Source organism: Littorina saxatilis, linkage group LG10 (assembly GCF_037325665.1).
Source record: "Littorina saxatilis isolate snail1 linkage group LG10, US_GU_Lsax_2.0, whole genome shotgun sequence".
Classification (NCBI taxonomy): domain Eukaryota; kingdom Metazoa; phylum Mollusca; class Gastropoda; order Littorinimorpha; family Littorinidae; genus Littorina; species Littorina saxatilis.
This window is the reverse complement of record NC_090254.1, coordinates 34506528-34533631: the sequence shown is the minus strand read 5'-3', so window position 1 is coordinate 34533631 and position 27104 is coordinate 34506528. Positions and strand designations below refer to the sequence as shown.

Sequence of the window (27104 nt, the reverse complement as noted above, 5' to 3'; positions counted from 1 at the left end):
AAACCGGATTTCTGGCAACAACCGGAAAGGTGTCAGCCCTGCTTATGAGGCTATTAGGTGAATGTCAAACTTGCCCTGATAAAGACAGAAAGAGAGTTTAGTCTCACCTGAGCCAGTGTCGAATCGGAACTCCACGAATCCCTCCTTCATGATGATAGCCACAAAGTCACCAGCACCTTCCTGCTTCTGAGCGTTGTACAAGATGATGCCGTCGTCACGACTACGCGGCTTGAACATCAGCTTGAGCGTGACGGAAATCAGTCCCCCCTTGATGGTGGGGTAGGAGATGAAGGAGGTCTTGTTGAAGGCTGGGTCCACCACCCTTAGGCCTGCAAACATTCACACTTTTCATTTCCATTTTCACAACTTTATCGTCCCATCGCTGGGAAATTCCTTCAAGTGGAAAGCTAGCAGCAACAGAGTCGCGCTACCCGGGTGTGTGTGAGCCACCTGTACTTATGGCAGAATGACCGAGGTCTTTCACGTACCACAGTGGTGACACAGGGTTGGAACATGGATACCGTCTCTGAGCCTGCTTATAAAGTTTACCCGTGTCCGTCTTGATCTGGAATCGAACCCGTGACCCACGGATCACAAGTCCAGTGCTCTACCCACTGAGCTACCGGGCTCTACCCACTGAGCTACCGGGCTCTACCCACTGAGCTACCGGGCTCTACCCACTGAGCTATCGGGCTCTACCCACTGAGCTACCGGGCTCTACCCACTGAGCTACCGGGCTCTACCCACTGAGCTACCGGGCTCTACCCACTGACCTACCGGGCTCTACCCACTGAGCTACTGAGCTACCGGGCTCTACCAACTGAGCTACCGGTCTCTACCCACTGACCTACCGGGCTCTACCCACTGAGCTACCGGGCTCTACCACCTGAGCTATCGGGCTCTACCAACTGAGCTACCGGGCTCTACCAACTGAGCTACCGGGCTCTACCCCCTGAGCTACCTGGCTCTACCACCTGAGCTACCGGGCTCTACCACCTGAGCTACCTGGCTCTACCACCTGAGCTACCGGGCTCTACCACCTGAGCTACCGGGCTCTACCAACTGAGCTACCGGGCTCTACCAACCAAGCTACCGGGCTCTACCAACCAAGCTACCGGGCTCTACCAACCAAGCTACCGGGCTCTACCCACTGAGCTACCGGGCTCTACCCACTGAGCTACCGGGCTCTACCAACTGAGCTACCGGGCTCTACCAACTGAGCTACCGGGTTCTACCCACTGAGCTACCGGGCTCTACCCACTGAGCTACCGGGCTCTACCCACTGAGCTACCGGGCTCTACCCACTGAGCTACCAGGCTCTACCCACTGACCTATCGGGCTCTACCCACTGACCTACCGGGCTCTACCCACTGAGCTACTGAGCTACCGGGCTCTACCAACTGAGCTACCGGTCTCTACCCACTGACCTACCGGGCTCTACCCACTGAGCTACCGGGCTCTACCAACTGAGCTACCGGGCTCTACCCACTGAGCTACCGGGCTCTACCAACTGAGCTACCGGGCTCTACCAACTGAGCTACCGGGCTCTACCAACTGAGCTACCGGGCCTCCTCCAGGCATCAGATCATGAAATTCTGTACAAAAAAAGACTGAGAGCATATATAGCTCTGACATGAGTTCAAGAACTAATAACAGAAAGAAAAAAAATGTATAACACACATACGCAAACACAAGAAAGCACAAGCAAACACACGCATCGTCACAAATACATTCACACTGACACACACACACAAACACACACATAAACACACATTGCACACAAAGCTGCACTTAGCAATAACATTTCAGTTTCCTCGGAGATGCTCTCCTCTAATAAATATGGTCGTTCTTACAACCAATTTTTGTTTAACTTTTTTTATAATATCTTATGCTCTTTCATTATTCCTCTCCATCCCTGATTCAGGCAATAATGCATGAGAATTGTATCCATACATCCTGAAATTGTAAAAATAAAAACAAAACAAAAACAACTAAGAAGACCTGGAAGCATACCCCACACATATTTTTTTTCCAAACGATTTTCAGGAGATTGAAAATGACAGAAATATGTGAAAAAATCTCATGCCTGATCCATATGCTTACCAATAGCACAGCCCTCTCCACTGTAGCCGATTGGACAGATGCACTGGAAGCCGGAACCGTCAGGGAAGTCATAGCAACGACCTGCACCGCATGCACCTGGCAGCAGATTTAACACTCATGAACGTGTGTGTGTGAGAGAGAGAGACAGAGAGTGTGTGTGTGTTTGTGTGTAAGTGTGTGTGTGTGCGCAGACATGTGTGTCTGTAAGGGTGCATGTGTGTGTGCATGCATGTGTGTGTGTTACAGTGTGTTTGTGTGTGTGTGTGTGTGTGTGTGTGTGTGTGTGTGTGTGTGTGTGTGCATGTGCGCATGAATGTGTGTGTGTTCGTGCGTGCTTGTGTGTGTGCACCTGTGCGCATGCCAGGCAGACACATACTTATGTGTTTTTCTTCTGTCCATGCGTGTAAATGTGTGTCTGCGTCAGTACTTATAAAAATCCACCAAACCAAAAGTGAAGAAAAAAACATACCAGGGTAGCATCTGTAGCCTTGGGTCTCGCAGCGCTGGCCAGCAAAACCTCGCGGACACTGACAGGTGAAGCCTTCGTACGTGTTGGCGATGAGGCAGCGACCACCACTGTAACACGGCGATTCTCGGCACGCATCATACTGCTCCACTCCGTACACATCAATGGCTGCCGCTCCGAGGTTGAGGGGCTGTCCCTTCAGGTGTACCTGGCTTACACTGCCTGTGGGTCAACAATAATGATATATAATGAGGATATTTTTATGTCGCAAATCCTAAAACAGTTCTCAGCGCCTCATACAAAAACATACCGTACTTTCCGGGTTACAAGGCGCTACAGCGCATAAGGCGCACCCCCTTCTTTTTAAACAAAATTGTAATCCAGTCACCCATTGGGCGCAGGGGGCCGATAGGGCGCACCAAAATTAAAAAAGTATACCGCTAACAAACGGTGAAGAATGAAAATAAGCCGCACATCAAAGGAAGAATACAGAGTGGAAATATGTGTGCTCTGTGTGTGCGGGGAGATCAAAGGCAGGTCCATTGTGATAGCTGGGTTGCCTTCTTCCCAGGGGTCAATGACCCAGTTTTTGCTATGAGAGGTGTTTCCCCTGTCATAGATCTGAGAGAGGAAACACTTCCTGCACCGGGGTCAGTGACCGAGTTTAACCTATGGGGCGGTCTCTTTGATGTCTTGAGAGGAAACTTGGCCAGGGTAGTACCTAGTAGCTGAAACATGCATTATCACAAGTTGTTTGACTGGTACTCAGGCGGTCTCTTTGATTTTTTTTCGTATTTTATACACGGATTAGGCGCTTCGTTATACAAGACGCAGGGGTCAAACTCGAGAAAAAAAGTCGCGCCTTATGACCCGGAAAGTACGGTACATAAATTATTCTGTACACAGTTCCAAATCACATATTAATACACATTAAAATATACTTATAAACTTTACAAAGTAGAAAACCTATGCAAAAGCTTTTGACAGATCAGATTTACAAGATAGCTTATACAGGAAGGAAGAAATCTTCAGCATCCATCACGACAACATCTTCCGAAAGCAACGTATGATTAACTAAATGGCAGGGTAAAAACCGTGGGAGTTTTAGCCCATGAACGTAGAAGAACAAACATAACAACTAAAGTGATTAAAGTACAAAGTGTGACGACCTACCAATAAATCCACGGTTGAATCCAGCAGATCGAGGAACCTCGGCATAGTTGGGTACACCACCCAGGTACATGGGTTCCACAATATCCATTCCCACAAAGCGACCCGGAGCTTCTCCATTGTAAGCAGGTTCGTCATTCACCAGCAGGGTACCTGTGGAAAAGTTACAGGACTGATTACATATCAGCAGTTTGCTTGTAGCAGACACAATGTAAACATTAAGAAATCTGAAAGCTATTATATTTGACAGAAGGGTGTCTGTAGTAACCACAATGTACACTTACAAAATCTGAATGACATATTACATTTGACAGTAGTGTGCTTGTAGCAGACACAATGTAAACATCCAATGTGTAAAAGCAATTACATTAGAATGTGCAGATTGAAAATCTGAAAACTGTCACATTTGACAGTAGTGTTTTTGTAGACTGGCCTTAATTACCGTAATGTGCCTATATGGAAACATTTTCCCAAATTAAGATCTTCATTTCGTTCATTAAATTTTTGTGCGAGTTCACTTTCCTCTTCATTACCCTGTCCCCGCTACAATAACAGTACAGTCAACCTTTCTGTAACAATAACCACCCAAGGAACTGACAACAAGTGGTCGTTATAGACAGGGGGTCGTTATAGACAGGCGGTCGTTATGGACAGGCGGTCGTTATGGACAGGTGGTCGTTATGGACAGGCGGTCGCTATAGACAGGCGGTCGTTATAGACAGGCGGTCGTTATAGGCGGTCGTTATAGACAGGCGGTCGTTATAGACAGGCGGTCGTTATAGACAGGCGGTCGTTATAGACAGGTGGTTGTTATAGACAAATGGTCGTTATGGACAGGGGGTCGTTATAGACAGGTGGTCGTTATAGACAAATGGTCGTTATAGACAGGGGGTCGTTATAGACAGGGGGTCGTTATAGACAGGCGGTCGTTATAGACAGGCGGTTTTTAATAGACAGGCGGTCGTTATAGACAGGGGGTCGTTATAGACAGGGGGTCGTTATGGACAGGGGGTCGTTATAGACAGGTGGTCGTTATAGACAGGCGGTCGTTATAGACAGGCAGTCGTTATAGACAGGTGGTCGTTATAGACAGGGGGTCGTTATAGACAGGGGGTTGTTATGGACAGGAGGTTGTTATAGACAGGGGGTCGTTATAGACAGGGGGTCGTTATGGACAGGGGGTCGTTATAGACAGGCGGTCATTATAGACAGGTGGTCGTTATAGACAGGGGTCTTCATGGAAAGGTCAGAGTTATGGAGAAAAATAAACTGATTGGGGATCCTTTCTTTCTTTCTTTATTTGGTGTTTAACGTCGTTTTCAACCACGAAGGGTTATATCGCGATGGGAAAAGGAGGAAGATGGGATAGAGCCACTTGTCAATTGTTTCTTGTTCACAAAAGCACTAATCAAAAATTTGCTCCAGGGGCTTGCAATGTAGTACAATGTATTACCTTACTGGGAGAATGCAAGTTTCCAGTACAAAGGACTTAACATTTCTTCTTTCTTTATTTGGTGTTTAGCGTCGTTTTCAACCACGAAGGTTATATCGCGACGGGGGAAGGGGGGAGATGGGATAGAGCCACTTGTCAATTGTTTCTTGTGCACAAAAGCACTAATCAAAAATTTGCTCCAGGGGCTTGCAACGTAGTACAATGTATTACCTTACTGGGAGAATGCAAGTTTCCAGTACAAAGGACTTAACATTTCTTACATACTGCTTGACTAAAATCTTTACAAACATTGACTATATTCTATACAAGAAACACTTAACAAGGGTAAACGGAGAAATAGAATCCGTTAGTCGCCTCTTACGACATGCTGGGGAGCATCGGGTAAATTCTTCCCCCTAACCTGCCGGGGGGGGGGGGGGGGGGGGGAATTGGGGATCCTTTGGGGCAGTCGTTTTTTCAGAGGTGGCAGGTTCGACTGTACTTGAATTTCGTTCATTCTGGAATCTGCTGCTCCCATCTCTTTCCCGCTGATGTAATTACTTAACCTATTCCCATTTTCCATTTCCTCTGAAGACAATGGCAAGACTCCCAAATTGAAACCTTACTTTTTCAGACTTTCTGTCCATAACCTCTATAAATTTACCCCTGTTTTAAGACTCCTTCTTAACTCATTCGCTGCGCAGCTAAATTTCCCCTGTGTTCCCTGCCAACGCGCGATTTAGAGCCATTTTGAAAAAAATATTAAAAATCAACAACACAAGATAACCTTACATACCTTATGTTTTTGCAAAGTTTGAAACTTACTCTTTTAGAAAATATATGAAACATTTGAAAGTACATACCTTTTGTTGTCTTCATATCCACGCAAAATATCCAATTTGAAGCAAAACAAAAAAACTTTCTACGTCATGGGTTCATCATACACAATGTCATGATCGACACTTGCATTGCCCGAATCATCACCCAAATGATCGTCCATTGGCACAAAATCGTCACCAGAATCTAAAATATCATCTCCACTATCATCATCACTGAGGTCAAGATCAGAACCGTACTGAATAACACGTTCTAGCACTCTTTTCAAGTTACTACGTCTCAGCAGAACGATCCGCCATCTTGGAAAAGTCAAAACACGTGGGTCGCACACCGTCAACAAAATTTTTATTAATCCCAACAATTTAAGGGAAGGAACTGTTTACAGTGAATGGTACCACTGTAGACAGATAGAAGTTCATTGCAGGGGTTGTTTCCCTTGGTCAGCAGGACCGTTTACACCGTTAAAAATTCGTGATATCCGTCGGAACTCAAGTGCCGGCACGCAGCCAACGCTAAACACAGGTGTCGGAATTCCAGTTCCGACGCGCAGCGAATGAGTTAAGATCTGAATTTCTCAGATTTTTTGAGGTCTTAAAAAGGGGGTGGGGGGGGGAGGGGTTCCACTGAATTGCACAGCTCACCGTTCTTTCTCTGCCTCTTCAGATGCACAGTGTGCCAGCGGTTCATCTCCAGCGGTGTCTGGCCGCGGATGATCGCCGGACCGGAACCAACGTCGAAGCGGAACTCAGGGATGGAATCTCTCATCCCGAAGCAGACAAAGTCCCCGCGGTCATCGGCTCCTGTCTGGCGATCGTTCCTGTACTGGCCGTTGTAGAGGAGCATGCCGTCGGTGGTCTCGGGGCGGAAGGACAGCAGAATGTCAAGGTCAAGGTAAACGTCACGCAGAGGCTGGAAGCTCATGTAGGAGTTGGGGTTCTGGGGGAAGTACGGCACAAAGGCTGCAACAGAGGAAGCACAAATTCGATATTATTTTCCATCAAATGTTGACTTACTTTCATTTTTAATGGTTCTAAGGGAAATATGGCATTACAGGCTGAAACAGAGGAAAGACAAATTGAACTTAATTTTGCATCTAAACATCAAGATGACTGTGGGTGAAAACAAAGTTGAAAACCAAAAGAAATGGGTATTCACCAACACAAAGACAGCACAAAGACAAGGTTGACTTTTCGCCTATGGAGGCTTCTTGGGGACAACGAATACACAGGAAAACAAAAAAGTCTTAAGAAGAAATTCAGATCTTATGAAGGTCTAATCCTATAGTATTCTGCAACACAAAGCAGATGGAGAAGGGGAGAACTGACCTCCAATGACCAGCACGATGGGCAGCCTGGCAACCCCTCGCTGGTTGCTGGCCGCACACTCGTATGTCCCAGCATCCTCCTCCCTGACACGGGGGATGTACAGCGCTCCATTGTTCTCGATCCTGTGTTCACTGTAACGCACAATACATGCATGCTTGTTACTGATACATGGAAAAGAACTTTAAAAATCGAACAGAAAACAAATGATTTCCATAAGCATTGCCTCTGAAGAAGCCCCTCCTGCCCCCCCCTCCCCATCGAACACTCTCAACAAGGTCTTCATAATTGGACTAATTTTCCCATTGATCCTGAAAGGAAATCCACCACTGTTTTTAAGGTCAAAAACTTTTAATTGCAAATAACATCTAGTGCAAAAATGGACTTGATTGATTGCACATCTTTTGTGCACGAAATGAAGTAATGTGCAAATCGATGAAAGAACAGATATCAAAGGAAGCCTATATTCACTCACTCACACATAGACACAGACATACTAAATACCACTGAATGGCGACTTTGGAAATGGTTGAAAAAGCCAACACAAAAGAAACAAACAAGAAACATGCTACACCATTAAACAGATACAGTCGAACCCACTTAAAACGAACACGCTAGTTACGAATTTTGACTTATAACGTATTAGTTTTAAGTTCCCAACTGAATACCTCTTTCTTCATGCTTAAAAAAAATGCTTAAAACGAATTCTTTGTAACGAATTTATGCTTATAACGAGCACTTTTTGGATTCCCAAGCATGCATAATGTCTGTAATTTACTCACGCTTATGACGAAATCTTTAAACTCGTCCCGAGATCGACATATCATGGGAATTTGAGAAGTTTGAATACATGTGTCAAAGTCTTCCCTTGCGTCGACTGCTTGAACCATTGCTCAACCGATCACTGAATAAAGTTAAACTGATTACACTGTACTCACAAAACAATTTCAAATTTAGAATCAAAGTGATTGATAGCTCAGACACTGAACATGAATGACTGACTGACGTTTATTTCCTTCGCGAATACCAAAAACGAAACATCAATGTTTTGAACGGAAGCCATTGCCAAAAAATATAGATGCCAGAGTGGTTTCCCTTGGACAAGGGAAACCACACTCTCAACGTTTGCGTTCGCCGGTTCGCGATAGTTTATCAGTCAGTCAGTGCTTTCGATTTGGATTTGAACATCATGTTGCAACAAAACAAAACAAAACTAAATTGGCCAAGGTTTGCTACCCGTCGCCAAGGTAAGTGATTCCGGACAAATGATAGGAACACCGCGAATGTGGACAGTGTCAGTGTGTGCGTGTGTGTGTGACCAAAAACGTAACAACTGGATGACACATCTGTGTGCTCACTACTCACTCAAACTCAACAATTATCACTCAACATGAGACACACATGAACATGTAACTGAATATGTCACTTTATTGTCTAAACGTGAAGCAGCATGAAAGTTGCGAAAGAAACAAATTGAAACACCATAAAATGTACAAGACTTTAAAAAAAAAATAAAAAAAAATCAATCAATTTTCTTAATACGAATTTTGGTTAAGACGAACTTTTTTTCCGATCCCCAGTGATTCGTCTTAAGCGAGTTCGACTGTACACAAAAAAGAAGAACCAAGGAAGTGGACAGAGGTTCTTGACACACACACACACACACACACACACACACACACACACACACACACACACACACACACACACACACACACACACACACACACAGACACACACACACACCCCTTTGCGAGACTTACGTTGGGAGGTCTCCATCTTTCTTGGTCCACGTGATGACGGGCTCGGGAGCACCGAGGGTGTCACATGACAGAGTGGTGGGACTGCCCAGTGCTGCCGTCTGGAGATCCTGCTGCTGGGAGATCACAGGGATTGCTGCAACACATGCCATCAAAACAACGATGTTATTTTAATTAAATACTTTTGAGCAACAATTTCTCAGGCATTTTGCTTCCCTTGCCACTGAAATCCCAAAACAGACGGACTGCTAACTTTCCAAAATTCAGATTCAAAAAGCAAGAATGGTTGTTTGGAACGTTTAATTTTTGTAAATGTTTTTTTCTTCAAAAATTAAATGTTTGTTTTACTATAACCTTTCTTGTTCTTTTATTCCTTTGCCACATAACCTCTTTTGTGAACAAATCAACTGTTTTACATGAAATCTGTTCTAAAATACAACAAGAATCACATGTGGCAGAAAAAGCACTATAGCCTGCTTTACTCACATTATACTATATTTTACTATAATGATCACTCCCCTCATCCCTTTCAAATAATGACTGCTCCCCTCCCCTTTTGGTTTAATGACTGCTCCCTGTTTTCATATGATGACTGCTTTTTGACTGCTACCCGTCTTCTTCTTTTACAATGACTGCCCCCTCTCCTCTTTTGTAACAATGACTGCTCCCCTTTCACTGTGGCTAAGACCCCCATTCAAACATTCACTGGCATGTACACACACACACACACACACACACACACACACACACACACACACACACACACACACACACACACACACACACACATTGGCACGTGCACACACACAAACACACAGAGATACACGTATACACACACACACACACACACACACAAACAGAAAAAAAACTGCACAATGACTGGTCCCCCTGTCTTGTTTTTGCTAAGAGAACCCCTCACACACACACATACCCACACATACCCCCCCCAACCACACACACACACACATCAACAATAAAAGATAACACTTAAAGCCAACTTACACTGCACAAAGAGCTGAACCTGTGACTGCACAGAGCCGGCAACGTTGGTGGCAGTACAGCGGTAAGTTCCAGCATCATCGGGCTTGGCCTCGGGGATGATGAGGATGCCTTCACCGATGATGGCATTGGACGGCAGAGGTCCCTCAAGCTTGTTCCACTGCACTGTGGGTCTTGGGGTGCCTGAATTATCATCAGTAACGCCACAATAAATAACGATCTCAAGTATGCTATAATAAAATTGCTACCAGGAGAGAAAAAAATGTGCAATCTGTAGATCTGAACAATTATCTCTGACGTTTTCAAAACATTGGAAAATTCACCTATTAGTGGAAACTTCACCTGTGAGGTGATTTATTCCTGCACTGGTCAAGAGTTATGGGTGCGAGCTGGATAAACACCTAGCCAGCCAGCCAGCCATATAGATGGAACTTTATGTTCAGAAATACAGACAGACGGACAGACAAGATACAAGTGATACAAGAATCCAGCAAGCTTGCAGAAGAATGACCAGAACAGACCTGTGACGATACACTCAAACTCCACTCGGTCCCCAGCATCCACGTTCTGTACACTCTGACCGATGGTGCTGCCGATATCGGGAGCCGCTGGAACAAACATGTTAAGACATCCATTCAGTGAGCACCAACAGCAGCTAAAAAGCGAACTCTCACTGCACATTCTTGACCATATGTGACCCTCCACCACGAAATGAGTCGCATGTCACCTCGCGCGGTTCTGCGCTAGGCTTAATATAAGTCCGGGGATTGTCTCGTAACAGTGTGAGGGTCACCTTAGTCACAGGCTTATAACTCAAACAGTTTTCGTTCTTTTCTAAAACGGTTTTCACCACTGCATAGAGCATAAAAAACTTTTAGGAAAATGTTTGTTTGTTTGTTTGTTTGCTTAACGCCCAGCCGACCACGAAGGGCCATATCAGGGCGGTTAGGAAAATGTACAAATATGAAAATCAGGCAAAGGTGACATGCGACTCATCCCGTGGTGGAGGGTCACATACTGACCATTGCCAAACCTCCAGGGGTGAGGTGCATGAAGCGAAAGTGGGTGCCACCCAACCGGGGGGGAACAAATCGCGGGGGTCTGAATTTGGTTGAAATCACAACAAATGTCAATTTCAACCAATCCAACACCGCGGCTGACTCTCACCTGGTTGAAAATCAAAAAACAAGAAAGGTAGGTTGTTGGAACGTTTGTTATTGACAAAACAATACATTCACAAATATATCGACACAACGGTCTTTTAAGTGCACAGACAAACAATTAATAACGAAAACTTATCTGGCTGATTTTTTCTTCCGCCTGCCACGAAGTCGCAAGTGAATGAATCTTGTGAAATTAGAATGAATGAAAATTGTCTGTGCACTTGAAAGACCGTCGATATATTTGTGAATGTATTGTTTTGTCAATAACAAACGTTCCAACAACCTACCTTTCTTGTTTTTTTATTCTGAATTTTGGAACGTTGGCAGTCTCTTTGTTTTTGGATTTATTTTTTTGTGCTTTAGACTAAGTGAATCATTATCCATGAGAAATATTTTCTTAAATACGATTGACAAAACATGATTTAACATTCTTTTATCTTTCTATCCATACCAGGAACGAATATAAACACTATTTCATTAAAAAAAAAAAAAAAAAAAATTGGGGGGTTTTCCTGATAAGCTGGTTAAAACGAGTTGCGCCAAAATTTCACGACAAAGTCGACATCTTTCTTTAAGAAAGATAAAAAAGGAAGAAGCAGCTACGCACTTGACACCCTGAGGTAGGCATAGTCTCTGGCCATTCCGCTGTCACTGGTAACGGTGCAGATGTAGCGACCCTCGTCCTCCTTCTGAATGTTGTACAGCCTGGACACACACAAACATGTTCATTTTCATTACTTTATTGTCCCATCGCTGGGAAATTCGGGTCGCTTCCTCCCATTGGAAAACTAACAGCAACAGAGTCACGCTACCCTGGTGTGTGCTTGTTCAGGTGTAATATATATCAGCCACCTGCACTCATGGCAGAATGATCGAGATCTTTTACGTGCCACAGTGGTGACAAGGGGGTGGAACCTTGATACTGTCTCTGATTCTGCATATAACCTTAGTTCACCCGTGTCTGTCCCTGCCCGGATTGGAACCCGTGACCCTGGGATCACAAGTACAGTGCTCTATCAACTGAGCTACCCTGGGATCACAAGTACAGTGCTCTATCAACTGAGCTACCCTGGGATCACAAGTACAGTGCTCTATCAACTGAGCTACCCTGGGATCACAAGTACAGTGCTCTATCAACTGAGCTACCTGGGATCACAAGTACAGTGCTCTATCAACTGAGCTACCTGGGATCACAAGTACAGTGCTCTAGCTCAGTTGATAGAGCACTTGTAACTCTCTCATCAGGAGTCTACCCTGGGATCACAAGTACAGTGCTCTATCAACTGAGCTACCCTGGGATCACAAGTACAGTGCTCTATCAACTGAGCTACCTGGGATCACAAGTACAGTGCTCTATCAACTGAGCTACCTGGGATCACAAGTACAGTGCTCTAGCTCAGTTGATAGAGCACTTGTAACTCTCTCATCAGGAGTCTACCCTGGGATCACAAGTACAGTGCTCTATCAACTGAGCTACCCTGGGATCACAAGTACAGTGCTCTATCAACTGAGCTACCCTGGGATCACAAGTACAGTGCTCTATCAACTGAGCTACCCTGGGATCACAAGTACAGTGCTCTATCAACTGAGCTACCCTGGGATCACAAGTACAGAGCTCTATCAACTGAGCTACCCTGGGATCACAAGTACAGTGCTCTATCAACTGAGCTACCCTGGGATCACAAGTACAGAGCTCTATCAACTGAGCTACCCTGGGATCACACTAGTACAGTGCTCTATCAACTGAGCTACCGGGGCCCCTTTGAAAAAAGTTTTAGAAATGCGAAGCACCGATATGTTTTAAAGTCAAGAATCATAAGACAAGGAAGATTAGCAACTGGTACATGCAATCATAGACAAAAAAGATGATTCATTATACTTTCACTAAGACAAAACAAAACTGTCACTTTGTGAACGTATATATAGAGGTACATGTTTTTTTTTTGATGATGATTAAATATTTCAACGACTGACTGTTCTTGTTTTTAATTTTAAAAACTTCAGCGATATGTCAAAAACTTTTCTAGCAATATGGGCAAAGAAATGTAAGGATTTTTTTGCAGGGTATGTTACAAATGTTAGACTGGAGTTTTTGCTTCAGAAACACAAGTGGAGATGAAAAGCTTTTCCTTCCTTCTCGCCTGCACACATGCTTGAAAACTTGCCTATGATTCAGCCGCCTTTGTTTCTGCTTTGTAACTCTCTCATCAGGAGTCTATCATCATTGAAAAACAAGTGAAATGTTTTCACTGTAGTGAACTCACGTAAGGATGCCGTTCCTGATCTGATGCTGTGCGGGCAGGTCTGCACCGTCTTTGTCCCAGCGGACGACACCACGGTCGCCAGTCGTCATACAGCGGAACTCCACTGTGTTGCCGATCTGTCTGTTCTCATCCTTGGGTGTTACTGACACTGCAGGAGGCACTGGAAAAAGCAAAGATTTTCTTCAGTGTAGAGTTTGTTGGTTTGTTTGTGTGTTTGTGCGAGTGTATGTGTGTGGAGGCCGTTTGTGTTTTTGTGTGTGTGTTTGTGTGTGTTGTGTGTGTGTGTGTGTGTGTGTGTGTGTGTGTGTGTGTGTGTGGGTGTGTGTGTGTGTATTTGTGTGTGTGTGCGCGTGTGTGTGCGCGTGTGTATGTGTGTGTGTGTGTGTGTGTGTGTGTGTGTGTGTGTGTGTGTGTGTGTGTGCTTGTGTGTGTGTGTGCAAGTGTGTGTGTGTGTGTGTGTGTGTGTGTGTGTATTTGCTTGGCTACCTGCCTGTCTGTGTATGTGTGTGTATGAATCGAAAATTTCTTAATAAATTTTCATTTAATTAATATACTTACCAACTCACATAAATAGCATTAACTTCAGTTTGATGCGTAAGACATTGAAGTACTAACCCTGGAAACAGGGGGAGGTAACCCCCAAATCAAAACAAAACCTTGACAACAAGGCCCTGGTAGTTACCTCCCCTCACCGGTAGCCCGCGCATGCGCGGCACATATCACCGGCAAACTCATTCCCAATGAAACACCACCTTCAACCATTAACAAAAAAACGATTGCGGGGTAGGATGGGAGGGCATTAACTATGTGAGTTGGTAAGTATATTAATTAAATGAAAATTTATTAAGAAATTTTCGATTAAATAACATATTCTTACTACAACTCACATAAATAGCAGATTGCTACATAAGGTGGCGGGAATCTCACTTAACATGATAAGAAACCAGCCTGCTTCAACCATAATTGGTAAGCAACTACTACCATTGCAGTGGGTACTAAAACACGCACAAAAGTAGTAAAGAAAGACGTCTAAACATGACGTCCAAACACCACTGAGGTGCCATACGAGAATTGTATGGCAACAGAACCACCGGATAAAGGGTCCAAGCTCAGGCCCCATGAAATCTAGACAACCCAGAGGAAGAAAGAAAGCTCCCCCCCATTTGACTGCCGCACTCATAAGCCTGTTAATGAGTGTAAAAGCCCATCTAGTCAGGGCTGCCTAGCAATAATTTGGTTCTATCCGTTGAAACGCAAGAACCAAAAGGAGCCATGCAAGACAAGTAAGTCAAATACTCAAAACCTTGAGCGAGACCCAGAAGTATGTAAAACGCTACACCCTTAAGGGGAAGTGAACACTGACAAAAAGGAGTCTGAGAGCCTTCCTATAAAGAAAGGCTAGCATGTCTCCAAATCTATGGCTCTTAAAAAAGAGCTTAAAAACAAAAAGAAATCCCAAGTTGGAATTAATTTTCAAAAGACAAAAGCTTGGACGCAGGGCCCGTACCACGCAGGGCGTAGAAAGAGAAAAGTCTTGTCAAGACCTGACGGCGTTCCTCCAGAATAACGAAACATAGACTTCCTACGATAACAACAGTTCGTGGAAAGTCTTAACATCCTCCTGAACTGGAGAATGCTAAAGCCTATGCCCAGAATCTAGAACTTGCACTAATGCAGGTGCTGGAGGAAGGGCTGACTGCCCCCCCCCCCCTTTTATTTGCACTCATAGAAAGTTAATGATGGCAAAGAAACCACCAGAAAAAATCAACCTAGATAAATAACCCCTTTCACGTAAAGCCTGTTGAGACCTAAGCTAAGTGAAAAGGCCTAAAATACGCTGTCTTGGTCGTGACTGACGAAAAGAGAGAACAATCTCTTACAAACGGCTAGACCAGAAAGACAGCTCTTAACTCAAAAGAGAGCCGTGCAAGTTCGGAAGACAAACAGATAAGTCCTCCGAGGCGAGCGAGTAATAAAAACGAACCTTTGCGTCTCCCCTCGAAGAGAACAAGAAGTTCCAAACGACCACAAGTGAAACACCCTCCACGGAGTGAAGCACTAAAAGATTAAGGCTTGAGTAAACCACGGCACCATAGTCCAAGAGGAAACGCTAAATGTTCGCAATGAACCAGAGACAACAACTTGCCCCTTGTTCAAAGGATAAAGCAAGACAAATGTCGGAAAACATCTGGCCTTGCTAGACTCTCCCACAAAAGAGTCGAATGACTTAAAGCCGAAAACAAAGGCAACAATTTGCAGGTCGGCGAGAATGCAACCTCTCATCAAGAGATGAACCGAGATTGCTCATCAAAACCAAAGCGACTTTAATCGAAAGCGGCAAAAGTCTAACTCAATACTCACTAGCAATAAGCTATGAAATTTAATCGACAAGAAAGGAATCAAGCATACAGTGGGAGCTAGCTGTAGTGCCGAACGTGGAACGATCAGAGCCTAAGTTTGTCAACACAGAACTGAATAGGACAAACCCTGTAGCGACCGTTAAAACATAATGTCGCTATGTTACACCCTGGGAGGGTGTGAAGCCCGCCAGGCCTAGGAGATGACGTCAGTTCGTGACCGATCTCCTACCGAAAACAAGTGATACCTGAGAAAAAGATATCAAGCCCTCATCGGTGAGAAAAATCTCAAGAACGAGCAAACGTGTTCCTGAAGTACCCAAACTACCAGAACACTCACCCTCTAATGAACCAAGCTGTGAACCCAACATGATCCAAACGGTTAGCCAAAAGTAGGCTACTGCTGGTGCATGACTTGCTTGAGCAACTACCCAATCAAGACCGAGCGAATGACGCAGTAAAACTTCCTGCGTTAAGAGTCCAAGTCTAGCAAAGACAAGCACTCATAACTTCGTGGGTCGTGGCAGAAAGCACCAATGAATGACTATGACTATGAACTGGACCGTCGCTACCCGTAGGTAAGACAAAGTCGCCGAAACCGGCCGTCATGTTGCCCCCAAACTGACTTCAGACGCTTCTTGTCAAAACAGAGGAAGTCAAAAGAAAGTCCGAACAACCTCCTCGAGAGGACAAAAACGATGAACGCTCAAAAACCGACAGCTGTCGTGAACTAAGGAGCATCCTTAAGAAAAATCCGGAATAAATTTCGCCGCCAATCAAGAAACACCCTGAATATGGCCGAAAACCCAGAACGCGTCTGATCCGCTGAGAGACTAAAAGTCAGACGCGGGGACCTACGCAAGCAGTAATCATAGATGCCATCACGTACAAAACCTTACCATCCTAAACAGCCGCAGCAGAACAGGAAGTAAGATACACGGCATCACTGCTCCCAACAACCTGGACCCCAAAGGGTTGACATCAGAAGTTGCGGACAGGCAAGAACAAAGTGCTACGATTACCTGGAACGTCAAAAAACGAACCAGAAATAGGAAAAATCCCTAGTACAAAACACCCGCAACACCTTGACAGTGTGGGCTGATGCTAATGCGTACAGTCCTTCACTCCGAAAACAGAAGTGAGAGACGGGATACCAAAACCACCAACAACCTGAAACCCAAAGGGTTGACATTGGAAGCCTACTTGGCAAAAAGTCCTTGTTCCCAGAACCATCATTGGCCGAAGCCGTAAATGATTGTCCCCCAACGCAGGAGTGACCTGAAGCGGGGAACTCGGAAGTGCAAAAGGATCAAAAGAATGATTGGGCTTCCCGTTCAGCTTTGGTTTACCAAGCATGAAAGACGACGTGCGAGAACAATTGCTCGGAGAAGCCAGCCATGGCTGAACAGACTCCGACGCATCCCCATGAGCAGTGAACAGAGGAAAGATGCTAACAGCACCGGAACTCAACACCTTAGCCATCTCATAGGCTACAGAGGGCGACTCCCGAAACCGGAAGTGAACGCTAGGCTCATTGTCACCCTGGAAATCGCCAAATGCGAAAGGTGGTGCCGCTAAACGAGAAGACGAAGTTGTCACCCCTTCTGCAAAGTATCGAGAGGTAACCTCAGCGGCGGCATACAGCGCGCGCAAGAACCTCCTCTCAACTCGAAAGTTGTGTTCCGCCTCGGAAGAGTCATCACAATCCTCGTCAACATCCACATCATCAACAAAGATGTCCGATGAAGCCCGATCATGACCGGAACCATCATTGCCCCGCAACGGAACTGATGAACTCGCCGTACCGGAACCCTGTGTAACCACACCAAGGAGGACCGGCAAAGCCGAGCTGCTACCATTGCCCGGAACCAGAGGTAGCTGGCAATCCGGAAGGGAAGGCGACCGGAAACACACCTGTGCTTCGCCCGGAAGCTGACCCATCCTGTCCCCCACCGTACGCGACCGCCTGAGCGGAAGCGTAGGCAGGAAACGGATTGCCGTTACCACCAACGACCGGAACCCCCGTAGGCTGTGAACCGGAAGTCGATGGTAACGATTTGAAAGTGCCAAGATCTCCCGAAAGAAACCCTGTGGCCGGAAATCCCTTTGCCGAAGCAGTTGAACCCGAGTACGAGGGACCGGACGTACCAGCCCCAGCGTCAAGGGTGGAATAACCGTCGAGACAAACAACACGCTCGTGTGCTGAGTGCCCCGAACTTCCAAAAGTCTACCCCGGAACCGGCGGACCGGAACCAGCGGTAGCTGGCAATCCGGAAGGGAAGGCGACCGGAACACACCTGTGCTTTACCCGGAAGCTGACCCAACCTGTCCCCCACCGTCCGCAACCGCCTGAGCGGAAGCGTAGGCAGGAAACGGATTGCCGTTACCACCAACGACCGGAACCCCCGTAGGCTGTGAACCGGAAGTCGATGGTAACAAAATGAAAGTGCCACGATCTCTCGGAAGAAATCCTGTGGCCGGAAATCCCTTTGCCGAAGCAGTTGAACCCGAGTACGAGGGACCGGACGTACCGGCCCCAGCGTCAAGGGTGGAATAACCGTCGAGATGAGCAGCACGCATTTGCGCCGAACACCCCGAACTTCCACGAACACGTACCTGATCGGCCGAAGCCGAAAGCTGAGGAACAGCAACGTCCGCCGACGTAATCGTAGCAGAATGAACAATCCTCGACAAAGAGGCAGCGTTGCCAACCCCTGGAGGCAAAGCTGGAATGGTGGAGGAAGACACACCCCTGTCAGTTGCCAGCATCTCCCTCATTTGATCCTTGAAAGTAGAAAAAAAGAGCAAACAATTCATCGCGCGAGACCGCCTGGGTCTCTTTCTCCTGCGGCGACAAACGGGCAAGCTAGCAGGAGGATCAATCGAAACACGCAACGACTCCTAGCTCACCGGATCGAAAATTTCGCAAAAATAATTACAAAATACTAAAATGCAAATGGCGGCATGCACCCGTAACACCGGGCACTGCCTACACTAGGTTGAAGCAACAAAAAACTCCAGAAAACGGAGCCAAAAGTTCAACAACCGGCAGAAAAAAATAATGCAAATGGCGGCACGTCACAACGCAAGTCCGCCATGTTGACGACTAGAACTCCGTCAAGACGGAGACACCAACACACAAAGGTCGGCACAGGTAAAGACAAAATAATCTGTAAAAGATAAGTCATAAGACCTAAGCTTACACAACAGAACAAACTGCTCAGCAGGTAACAAAGTACCCTGCCCGACAGAGCTAACGCTAAAGACCGCCATGTTGAAACTACAACTCCGAGAACGGAGAACAAGCTTTAACATAACACGAACAAAGGCGGCGCAAGCTCAACCAAGCCTGTAAGGAGTAAGTCACTAGACTTAAGCTTAACGAAAGAACACACTGCTCAGCAGGGAAACGAAAGTCGCCTGTCTGGCAGCACTACAGTAATAGTCGCCGTGTTAAAAGTACAACTTCGTAAGACGGAGCACGAAGTACAAAGCCATTTACCAACAAATGCAAATGGCGGCACAAGCTATAACAAGAAAACGTTACAGATAAGTCACTAGACTAAGCTTGAACAACAAAATAACTGCTAGGCGGGAAAACGAAAGTCACCCGCCTGGCAGCACTACAGTAAAATCCGTGTAAACAGAACGACTCCGTAAGACGGAGCACAAAGTACGACGCCATTTACCAACAAATGCAAATGGCGGCACAAGCTATAACAAGAAAACGTTACAGATAAGTCACTAGACTAGGCTTGAACAACAAAATAACTGCTCAGCGGGAGAGACAAAACATGTCTGAGAGAGCAACAGCTCTCTCCCGCCCAAGTGAAAACCAAAACAAACTCCGAGAAACGGAGAAAGACATTTTCACAAGCGAACAGTTACCATAAACAAACGTTGTAAACAAGAAAGATCTCACCAACAGCTAGCAAGATGAACCAGGGTCAAAAGGTCGTCCTCACAGGAGACCCAAGGCTGAAAAGCCCAGTAAGTACCAACACGTCTGTACAGCACGGTGTTGAAGAAGGGAATGAGTTTGCTGGTGATATGTGCCGCGCATGCGCGGGCTACCGGTGAGGGGAGGTAACTACCAGGGCCTTGTTGTCAAGGTTTTGTTTTGATTTGGGGGTTACCTCCCCCTGTTTCCAGGGTTAGTACTTCAATGTCTTACGCATCAAACTGAAGTTAATGCTATTTATGTGAGTTGTAGTAAGAATATGTTATTTAATGTTTATGTGTGTTTGCAAGTATGTGAGTGTGTGCGCTCACACGCATATACATGCAGAAGCATTCACGTACACATATGAATATGCATGAATCCAAGCATGTATACTTGCCTGCACATTTTCATCATCATACAGGCATGGGAACATGTAAACTTATCTGAAAAAATTCCCAGCACCCATTCCCAAAAACTGCTGCATGACTGAACCTTTAAGCAACAAAAAAAAGAGGCTCATTCCTTTATAGCCTCTCTCTCTCTCTCTCTCTCTCTCTCTCTCTCTCTCTCTCTCTCTCTCTCTCTCTCTCTCTCTCTCTCTCTCTCTCTCTCTCTCTCTCTCTCTCTCAAGTCTTATTTCAACTCAAAATATAAACATTGTCTGAACATTCTCCTGTGAATCATACCTGCAACGTTGAGCGTGGAGTAACCTTCGGAAGTGCCGGCAGTATTGGTGGCGATACAGCGATACTGTCCAGCGTCCGCGCCTGTCACCTGACGAATCTCCAGAACACCGTCAAACTCGCGAGCGTTTCTGGGCAGCTGTCCGCCCACCTTCTGCCACTCGATCTGGAAGGGACCCTGTCCTGTGGGCTCGCAGCGCAAAGTCACGCTGTCGCCGGCACGCACCGTCGTCTGTCCGGGGGAAATGGTCAAGCGAGGCGTCACTGGGAAACAAAACACAACACTCAAAAAACAAAACAAAAATGATGACAGGCATGTTTCATGAAAGACAAAGACTGCAACATTGGACTCCAAATATGACACATTATTTTTTTTGTTTTTTTGTTTTTTGTTTTTTGTTTGAGAAGCGAAATATTTAGTGATTACTATACTTTCAGATTTGTGAATGTTCTCTTGCCGGTATTATCATTATTGTTTTGTGGTAGCATTGTGAGTGGATGGATGAATGTTATTTGATTAAATGCCCCACAATGATGTGCTTAGCAAAGTTAAAAGAACAAGAAAAGTTTACCATCTACAAACATTCATCTTGCCTAGCTAACGCTGTTACTATCCAGGTCTTCACAAAACCATACACACTTCGACACACAAAGACTTTACCGGAGACAATGAGGATGACGGATGAAGTGTAGTTTCCTCGCTCGGCGGTGACGACACACTGGTACTCGCCCTGGAAGTCGGAGGAAATGCGGGGGATGTAGAGAGTTCCTCCCTGCACGCTGTGGCCGGGGGGGAGCGGCTGGTTGTTGGGACGACGCCAGCGTATCAAGGGGGAGCGCAGACCTACAACCACAACAAATAGCTGGTTAGACTGTGATGTGATTTTAAGGCTTAAAAAAAACTGAGCCAATTACGTCATAAAAAAGAGGGAGCCTTTCAATGGGGGTAAATTAACAGAGTTTATGAACAGAAATCGAAAATTTCTTATCAAATTTTCATTTAATTAATATACTTACCAACTCACATAAATAGCATTAACTTCAGTTTGATGCGTTAGACATTGAAGCACTGACCCTGGTAACAGGGGGAGATAACTCCCAAAACAAAACAAACCCTTGACAACGGGTCCCGGGAGTTACCTCCCCCCACCGGCTGCCCGCGCATGCGCTGGACATACTGCCGGTATAGTCATTCCCACTGAAACACCACCTTAAACCACACAAAGCGGGGTAGGTAGGGAGGGCATTAACTATGTGAGTTGGTAAGTATATTAATTAAATGAAAATTTGATAAGAAATTTTCGATTAAATAACATATTCTTACTACAACTCACATAAATAGCAGATTGCTACACAAGGAGGCGGGAAACTCACCTAAACCTTCGGTAGAACCTGGCCAGCTGCCACCATGGCAGGCAAACAGCTCGAGCCATCTTGCCTAGTGCTGGCAATATCACGTAGATAAAAGTTTATGAAAACGTCTTCAGACTTCCAGTATGCTGCTCTGAGCACTTCAGTCATCCTGCCTGAGCGCAAGACCGCTAGAGAGGCGGCCCAGGCTCTCGCCTCATGCGTACGAGGCGACCGTAATGGGAGAACGGAGCGTCCCCCCCCATGTGTCTGCCACCACTCATATGCTTGCCTTATAAGCCCGGCAGACCATCTCGCCAAAGTCGTCTTAACGATATCCTTATCCCTGGCTACGTTTAACGAGATGAAAAGCAATTTCTGAGATGAAGCTCTTAACGGAGCCGTGCGAGACAGGTAAGCCCGCAGAGCCCGGACCGGGCAGTTCAAGAGGTCAGGGTCACCGCGCGGTAAAATAGAACGCAGCGACTGTATGTTCACAACAGGAGACGGCTGGTTAGGTTTTTGATTCTTTGCTAAAAACACAGGCGAAAAACGCAAGATAACCGAGCCATCTTTTTCGAAGGAAATATCCTGATTAAGTCCAGAAAGAGCGTGAACCTCGCTTCCCCGACGCGCTGACGCAAGCAAAATAAGTAGGAGAGTCTTCTTAGTAAGGTTAGACAGACTAGCCTCTTTCAAAGGTTCGAAAACCGAGGAGCGCAAAAATTCCAGTACCAGTAAGAGATCCCAGGCTGGGACAGACGTTCTGCGTGAAGCAGAGCTAAGAGCAGAACCTTTAATGACACTTGCGATCACCCCGTCCAGGGCAATAGAGCGTCCCAACTGCTTGAGGGTAGTGGAAATGGCAGAACGACGTACCCTGAGGGTAGACGCCGTCCGACCTTGGGAGGACAGCCAAGCCAAATGATTTGCAACCTGCATAGTACGTGGAGACAACGGGTTAACGCCGTTAAGACGACACCACTGGGCCCAAGCAGCCCAATGGGACGAATAAACAGCAGAAGTAGATCTTCTATGCGCCTTCTGCACCAATGTCAGAGTGAGGTCTGACGCCCCAGCGCGCTTCAACGCTCTCCTGACAGAACCCAAGCGTGTAGAGCCAGGAGATGAGGGTCCCTGTGAGGGATCCCCGACCTCGGTTGCAGAAGCTCCCCTTCTCGAAGATCGAGAGGAATGGGTGGACCGTCGGCTAGACGAAGAAGGTCCGGAAACCACGCCTGGCTCGGCCACAACGGCGCTATGAGAACCAGCCTTGGCTTCTCCAAGTCCGCCTTTCTCAGAACCTTGCTCAGCAACGGAATGGGAGGGAAGGCATAAGCTACCAGATCCTTCCAGTCTATTTCCATGGCGTTGACCTCCCAAGCCTCCGGGTCGGGCACTGGAGACACGAAGACTGGGAGACGCCGAGAGAACCGGGTGGCAAACAGATCCACGAGGGGTTTGTCCACCTGCGTCCACAGACGCCGCAGTGCTTGGTGTGCGATAGTCCACTCCGAGTGCAGGATCTGCGAAGTGCGACTGAGTGAATCTGCCAAGATGTTCAGGCACCCCGGAAGGCACTTCGCTGAAATCACAATTCCCTGAAGGAACGCCCAAGCGAGAATCTCGCAAGCCCTGTTGGACAGAACAAGCGAGCGCGTACCCCCCTGCTTGTTCAGGTACGCTGCCACAGTTGTGTTGTCCGTGTGGATCAACACATGCTTGCCCCGCAACGAGGCGACAAACTCCCGAAGCCCGAGGCGCACTGCTTCCAACTCCAGAATGTTGATATGCAACGATTTCTGATCCTGGTCCCAAAGACCGGAAGCTGTGTTCCCCTCCAGATGAGCTCCCCAACCCTGAAGGGACGCATCGGTAAAAAGATGCAACTCCGGGGGGGGCAAGGAAATCGGAACGCCCTGAGCCAGCCAGGCCGAATCCAACCACTGCCTTGTTGACTCCAGGAACCATCCCTGAAGAGGAAGAGACAGATTCCAACCTTGCGAGGCTGGATCCCAGGCAGAGTTCAGAAACGCCTGAAACGGGCGTTTGTGAACTCTGCCCAGAGGAATCAGGGTAGACATCGACTCCATCTGGCCCTGGAGTGACGCCAACACCCTGACAGGCGCGTGGCGGAGGCTTGACAGAGACCTGACCAGATCCTGCAGCTTGTCTATCCTCCGCTGGGCGGGACGCACAGTCCAAGCTAGGGTGTCGAACACCATGCCCAGATAAGTGAACTCCTGAGAGGGAACCAAGTCGGACTTCCCTTGGTTCACGAAGAAACCTAAGTCTCTCGCAGTCTGCAAGACTATCTGGGTGTGCTGCTCGCACAGGGACTCTTGTTGACTCAGAATCAACCAGTCGTCCAGATAAACTCTGAGACGAATCCCTTTCTGGCGCACTAACGCGCAAAGCTGGCGCACTATCATGGTGAAAATCCAGGGTGCTAAAGAAAGCCCGAACGGCAGCGCCCTGAACTGGAACACCCTGTCGCCCCACAGGAACCGCAGCCACTTTCGATCTGACCTGTGCATCAGAATGTGGAAGTACGCGTCTGTCAGATCGATGGAAGTGACCCAGTCCGACGGACGAAGGGCCTCCCTGACAGACGCTGGAGTCTCCATCTTGAACGGAACTTTCCGGAGAAAGCCGTTCAAGGGAGACAGATCCAACACCGGTCGCCAACCCCCTGACGCTTTCGGGACGACAAACAGTCTCCCGTAAAAGCCAGGGGACCGACGATCGATGACCTCTTCTACCGCTTGCTTCCGCAAGAGCAGTAGAACTTCCGCCTGAATAACGGCACAAGCCTCTGGATCGGCGGGGAACTTGAACCTGGGTGTTGTCCTGGTTAGAGGGGCCTTGTCCTCCAACCAGAGCAACCGGAACCCCGATCGAACCACTCCCGTAACCCAAGAGTTGCTCGTAAGAGCCAACCAAGCTGGAACGGCCCTTGAGAGGCCGCCCGCTACCAAAGGGGTAGGGGCTAGGGGAGTGGCTGGATCGGGGAGCCTTCATTGGGGGTTAGGCTTGCCACCTGACCCCTTCTTCCCGAAGGAAGGTCTCTTATTGTAGGGGCGAGAACGGCTGCCGCCCCTGTGCGACCTCGTCTTCTGCCCAGAGCCGCGAGAAGATGAAGGCGGCGCCGAACCACCTTTTTTCTGACCCTGCTTAAGGGCAAGCTCAGACAGCTTAACAAAATGCAAGTCCTTCGCATCTTGAGACTCTCGCCTGAGAGCCTCAAGAGACTCAGGACCCAGTAGGCTCTGACTCGCGAAAGGAGAAACTTTCAAAGCCTCAACAGTGGCTTTATCCGACAGTCTCGAGTCCTTCAACAGAGCTTCGCGACGCCACATCACGGCCTGCGTGTACAACTTGGCCGAAGTTGCGGTCTGCTCAGCTACGATCTTAGCAAGAGCTGCTAACAAAGTTACAACATCTTCTTCCACCGCGTCGTCCCGGAACTTAAAGGGCTCCAGCGACACAGAGATGGATCTGGACAACGCTCTAATAAGAGTGTCAGACACGGAAGACAATTCGAGAGAAACTCTCCCAGCTTCCTCAATCGCGATCACACCGGCTTCGGTACAGACTGAAGGCCTCTCCTTCTTGTACCCATCCTTCCGTAAGTTCGCCAGCTCCGGAGTGACCTGAAGCGGGGAACTTGGAAGCGCGAAAGAATCGATCAAATGAACAGGCTTCCCGTACAGCCTAGGTTTACGGTTCAAATCCGCCGGCATGCGAGAACAATCACTCGGCGATGCCAACCAATTTTGAACAGACTCCGGCGCATCCCCATGTGCAGTTAAAAGAGGAACGATGCTATCGGAATTGGCACCCAGGACCCTAGCCATCTGATAGGCTATAGAGGGAGACTCCCGAAACCGGAAGCGGACACCAGCCTCACTGTCCCCCCGGAAATCGCCAAACGCGGAAGGAGGTGCTGCTAGCCGTGAAGACGAAGTTGACACCCCTTCCGCAAAATATCTAGAGGTAACCTCAGCGGCGGCACTCAGCGCGCGTGAGAAACTCCTCTCAACCCGAAAGTTGTGTTCCGCCTCAGAAGAGTCGCCACAATCTTCGTCAACATCCCCATCATCAACAAAGATGTCCGATGAAGACCGATCATGACCGGAACCATCATTGTCCCTAAACGGAACTGATGAACTCGTCGTACCGGAACCCTGTGTAACCACACCAAGGGGAGCCGGTATAGCCGAGCTGCTACCACTGGTAGCTGGCAATCCGGAAGGAAAGGCGACCGGAAACACACCTGTGCTTTGACCGGAAGCCGACCCAACCTGTCCCCCGCCGACCACAGCCGCCTGAGCGGAAGTGAAGGCAGGAAACGGATTGCCGTTACCACCAACGACCGGAACCCCCGTAGGCTGTGAACCGGAAGTCGATGGTAACGAAATGAAAGTGCCACGATCTCTCGGAAGAGATCCTGTGGCCGGAAATCCCTTTGCCGAAGCAGTTGAACCCAAGTACGAGGGACCGGACGTACCGGCCCCAGCGTCAAGGGTGGAATAACCGTCGAGATGAGCAGCACGCATTTGCGCCGAACACCCCGAACTTCCACTAACACGTACCTGATCGGCCGAAGCCGAAAGCTGAGGATCAGCAACGTCCGCCGACGTAATCGTAGCAGAAGGAAGAATCCTCGACAAAGAGGCAACGTTGCCAACCCCTGGAGGCAAAGCTGGAATGGTGGAGTAAGACACACCCCTGTCAGTAGCCAGCATCTCCCTCATTTGATCCTTGAAAGTAGAAAAAAGAGCAAACAATTCATCGCGGGAGACCGCCTGAGTCTCTTTCTCCTGCGGCGACAACACAGGCATGCTAGCAGGAGGATCAATCGAAACACGCAACGACTCCTTGCTCACCGGATCAAACACATTGACCAGAGGTCGTTTCGCCGGCGAAACTTTATCTTTATCTCTCGAACGCGACTTCTTAGATTTACCTTTAGACGAAGACGCAGACCCAGAACTGCCCAGCGGCGACCCCACCGGTACCTGCTTGGCAGAGCTCTTATCCTTGTCCGCCATCGAAATGACAAGTCACAACGAGAAAATTTCGCAAAAATAATACAAAATTCAAAAATGCAAATGGCGGCATGCACCCGTAACACCGGGCACTGCCTACACTAGGTTGAAGTAACAAAAAACTCCAGAAATCGGAGTCAAAAGTTCCGCAACCGGCAGACAAAACAAAAATGCAAATGGCGGCATGCGCTTGTAACACAGCGC

The 27104-nt window shown here is 47.4% G+C and overlaps 1 protein-coding gene across 12 annotated transcripts in view; it reads right to left on the bottom strand.

The window, feature by feature from the left end:
* Positions 1–27104, bottom strand: part of LOC138978661 (basement membrane-specific heparan sulfate proteoglycan core protein-like) — a 307598-nt gene that overhangs the window by 24633 nt on the left and 255861 nt on the right. For all 12 annotated transcript variants that reach the window (XM_070351439.1, XM_070351441.1, XM_070351449.1 and 9 more), the window contains 13 exons: positions 21161–21343; positions 20503–20763; positions 13517–13676; positions 11860–11957; positions 10611–10697; positions 10093–10272; positions 9094–9226; positions 7334–7464; positions 6650–6967; positions 3743–3892; positions 2573–2791; positions 2104–2199; positions 108–329 (listed from right to left, as the gene is read on the bottom strand). In XM_070351439.1, the coding sequence (XP_070207540.1) occupies positions 108–329; positions 2104–2199; positions 2573–2791; positions 3743–3892; positions 6650–6967; positions 7334–7464; positions 9094–9226; positions 10093–10272; positions 10611–10697; positions 11860–11957; positions 13517–13676; positions 20503–20763; positions 21161–21343 (2238 nt within the window). The remainder of the gene's footprint in view (positions 1–107; positions 330–2103; positions 2200–2572; positions 2792–3742; positions 3893–6649; positions 6968–7333; positions 7465–9093; positions 9227–10092; positions 10273–10610; positions 10698–11859; positions 11958–13516; positions 13677–20502; positions 20764–21160; positions 21344–27104) is intronic.